Genomic DNA, 3799 nt, shown 5'->3' on the forward strand with positions numbered 1-3799 from the left:
TGTACCTCACCTGCTGGAAGGAACCATTGGATGGGGGACTGTGAGGTAGGAGCACAGTTCAATCCACAAGAGTCAACCATTCCTCAGCAGCTCTCTGAATTGTAATGCGATAATTTGGCAAAATGACTGGCATGTAACGACAGCTATCAACAGAAGTTCAGCATATTGTTTGTTGCTGTTCAAGTTGTTGCATAACCTGTTCAGTAATCTGAGGAAGCAGACACACCTTTCCTCTCATTCACATGTCCTGCCTTTTCTTTGGATTAACCAAGTTCTTAAAACAGTCATTCCAATAGTTACGAACAGCAGCACTTCATCTGCTTGACTAAGTTGAAATATTCGTTTGCTTTAAAATGAATGTTGTCTCTGTTTATCGTTTATGGGTGATATGGTCAAATGACGTTAACACTGGCTGCTTTGTTGCCAGTGCGTAGTGTGTGCAATGTCACATGAACATCATGTATACTACATATGTTGTGTTCATATTCTGGCCCCTGAAAGTCAAACGGTTACTCAGTTGAGGAATTATAAAATTGAGGCAAAAAAAACACATTTGATTAAAATGTAAAGAAATTTGATAAGAAAAGTTGGCCCTGGCATCATCATATGTACCAGTTGAACACTGTGAGCAACAAACAGCACGTCTGCCCTATTTGACTGAAACTGAAATACTACTTCCTTGTCACATGACACCCGTCAGGTACTCTCAGGTGCTGAATGTGCGAAACCTGCATGGAATGTGGATGTGGAAACTGATTTGGAATATTGGGATTTTCTGCATATTTTTCTTTGACTTTTGTTAACGTACATGAGCTTAAAACATCTCAAAACAGTGCTAAACTGGAACAGCTGAAAGCAAACTTCTTACATGTGCCGAGTTTCACACAAGACACCGAGGACATCCGGTACTGTTAAATTCCCACCACTAGAGGGCCAAGTTTGACAACAAAAAAGAAGTATTAGTATTGCTCTATTATTTAAAGTAGTTATACTGTATCTTTGCCCCCTAAAAAACAAGTACGTAAGTAAGTCATAAGTAAGTCATATTTTGTCTTGGTACAATACTTTTCTATTTGGTTATTGTTTCAAATAAACTAACACCAGTCTTGAACTTGGTAGATAACATACAAATAAAAGGACACCATATGACCTTAAGGACAAAGTATGACCGTAACAGTTTTAAGGTCATACTCAGACACACAGCAATACACTTTGAATTGAGTCCATAGTTATGGGAAGCGTAAGGAGATCAAGGAAACCTGATTAATGATCAACAACAGGTGTGGGGTCCACCCTTTCCCTGGTGACGAGGCACAAGGAAGCTGCTCCCATATAAAGAAGTAAACCTGTCTGGTGACTCTTATGTTTGCGAGATCTTTGACTTGCAAATTGAGATGCAGGTACTAGAGCTGTATCAGGGCAGACAAGAGTACGCTACTCAACTTCAGGAGGAGCAGAAATGATGCGAAGCAATTTTATTGGACTGACACTTTTCAGCGTGACTTGTTTTGTTCTGCTTTTATTTTACAACAAAGAGGGCACTTTATACATTTCGTCGAAGCAATATAATATTGCAAATGGAAACGACACCCTTTCCCGGTTGATAACAGAACATGCTCAAATGAAGACCAACGTCCTAAATGGCAGTCACGAAGAGACACGGAGGCCACCCACAAAGAGCAAGACTTTGGGACGCTGCCCTGACACCCCTCCAACACTTGTGGGTCCACTCCATGTGGAGTTTGATTCTCAACGGACTTTGGACGACGTGAGAGAGATGATCAGTTCTTCTCTTCGGGAGGGAGGACGGTATAAGCCGCCAGACTGTGTTGCCCAACAGAAGGTAAGGAAAGGAGAGACCAATGAATAGGTGAACACAATCACTGTTCATACTTGGAACCTATTCTCGCAAAATAAGTGTCAAAACTTGAGTGAAGTATGACATAAATACTATTTGTGTAATGTAAGAAAATGATAACTAAATCAACAACGACTTGCAATTTCAAAGCGCTTTATTGGCATACGAAAGAAAGTGTACATTACCACTGCATGGGACATAAAACAAAGAAATGTATGTACAATAAGTAAAGATGTCTTATAGAAAATAACTAGAATACAGGAATGTGTGAACAGAACTGTGACACGCGTTTGACGCGAATTCGAATGGGGCGGCGCGAATTTTTCGCCCGAGTTGAAACATTTCAACTACGGCCTCGGGCGATGAAATTCGCCCGAGGCGACAGCCAATCAGCGTTGAGATGCTCCGCCCGTCACTGTCCTGCGGTTACGGAGATAAACCACGCCCCCTATTCGCGTCTAAACGCGCCTGCGCATTGACTTTGCATGGGATCTGGTCGCGGGTTCGGTGTGAACGCAGCACAACTTGAAACTCAATGGTGTGAACGCAGCATGAGTGTATACGTTACAGAATAACTGGTTACTGATTTATAAAAAGCTTTTTAAAAACCCTGCAGCATTTTTGATAAATGCTTTTTAAAAGTATGCACACTTCATGTACAGAGATGAGCACAGTGCAATGCAAATGGACAGTGCATTAATATACTGACTTGTATGAACACACTTTAAAAAAAGGTTCTAACCCACAATCTATAATTCACAGCTATCAGACATACTCATGTTATAAGGTTTTGAAGGATTGTACACACTTTAAATAGAAAAAACCATCAACCTCTTAATGATTAGACACATTTATGTTAAAGCCAACTAACTTATTTAATTTGTTTTAGGTGGCGATCATCATCGCATTTCGCAATCGGCACGAGCACCTTACTCATTGGCTGTATTACCTCCATCCTATATTGATACGACAGCAGTTGGACTACACAGTGTACGTCATCAACCAGGATGGAGAAGGCGTGTTCAACCGGGCTAAACTGATGAATGCAGGCTACGTGGAAGCAATGAAGCAATATGACCACGACTGCTTTGTCTTCTCGGACATAGATTTGGTCCCTCTGGATGACCGTAACCTTTATAGATGTTTTGACAATCCTCGACACTTGGCTGTGGCTATGGACAAATTCAACTTCCATTTACCCTATAAAACTTACTTTGGTGGAGTTTCCTCATTGTCTAAGGGCCAATACTTAAAGATTAACGGCTTCCCGAACACGTTCTGGGGCTGGGGGGGTGAAGACGACGATATCTATAACCGAATCATCTTCCGTGGCATGTCCATTTCTCGACCGGACTCAGTGACGGGAAAGTACAGGATGATCAAACATAAGAGAGACTTGCACAATGAGGAGAATCCAAAGAATGCTGGTAAACTGCGCCAAACCAAGCAGACCATGAATAAAGATGGACTCAGTTCTCTCAAATACACAGTGAAGGAGATTAAGAAGGATATACTGTACACTTTTATCAATGTGGATATTGAGGCTCCGCTTAAATGAATGAGGACTGAAAAAAAGCTCAGGCGCTGCTGTTGTCTTTGTGTGTCTCATATTATTAAAACTTAAGTCCTTTTTTCCCACTAGTGCCAAACTGTGTGTGTGTCCAAGTGAACATAATGAATACAAAGTACAGAGATTCTTTCCAGGTTTCGCAAATATAAATTGGTTAATATGATATGAATATTGAAATAAAAAAATAATCGCTCTCAAAATAGAATGGGAAATATCTTTCACACATAATTGAAATGTAGAAGTGCGTGTTTCTTTAAATGTACCTGTGAAGCATCAAGCTACTCTTCATGCTGGATTCAGAGACGATGACAGTCAAGGGTCTGCAAAAGAAGAAAGAAGTGGACACATCCATTTTTATTTGTATCTTACAA

General features: G+C 40.6%; 1 protein-coding gene across 1 annotated transcript; it reads left to right on the top strand.

The window, feature by feature from the left end:
• Window positions 1-1377: 1377 nt before the first annotated feature.
• LOC117749567 (beta-1,4-galactosyltransferase 1-like) lies at window positions 1378-3418 on the top strand. Its single transcript, XM_034560198.1, has 2 exons — window positions 1378-1843; window positions 2748-3418. Exons 1-2 carry the CDS (start codon window positions 1460-1462, stop codon window positions 3414-3416), a joined length of 1053 nt encoding a protein of 350 aa, XP_034416089.1. The 5' UTR covers window positions 1378-1459; the 3' UTR covers window positions 3417-3418.
• Window positions 3419-3799: the final 381 nt, after the last annotated feature.

Source organism: Cyclopterus lumpus, chromosome 20, assembly GCF_009769545.1.
Source record: "Cyclopterus lumpus isolate fCycLum1 chromosome 20, fCycLum1.pri, whole genome shotgun sequence".
Lineage (NCBI taxonomy): Eukaryota > Metazoa > Chordata > Actinopteri > Perciformes > Cyclopteridae > Cyclopterus > Cyclopterus lumpus.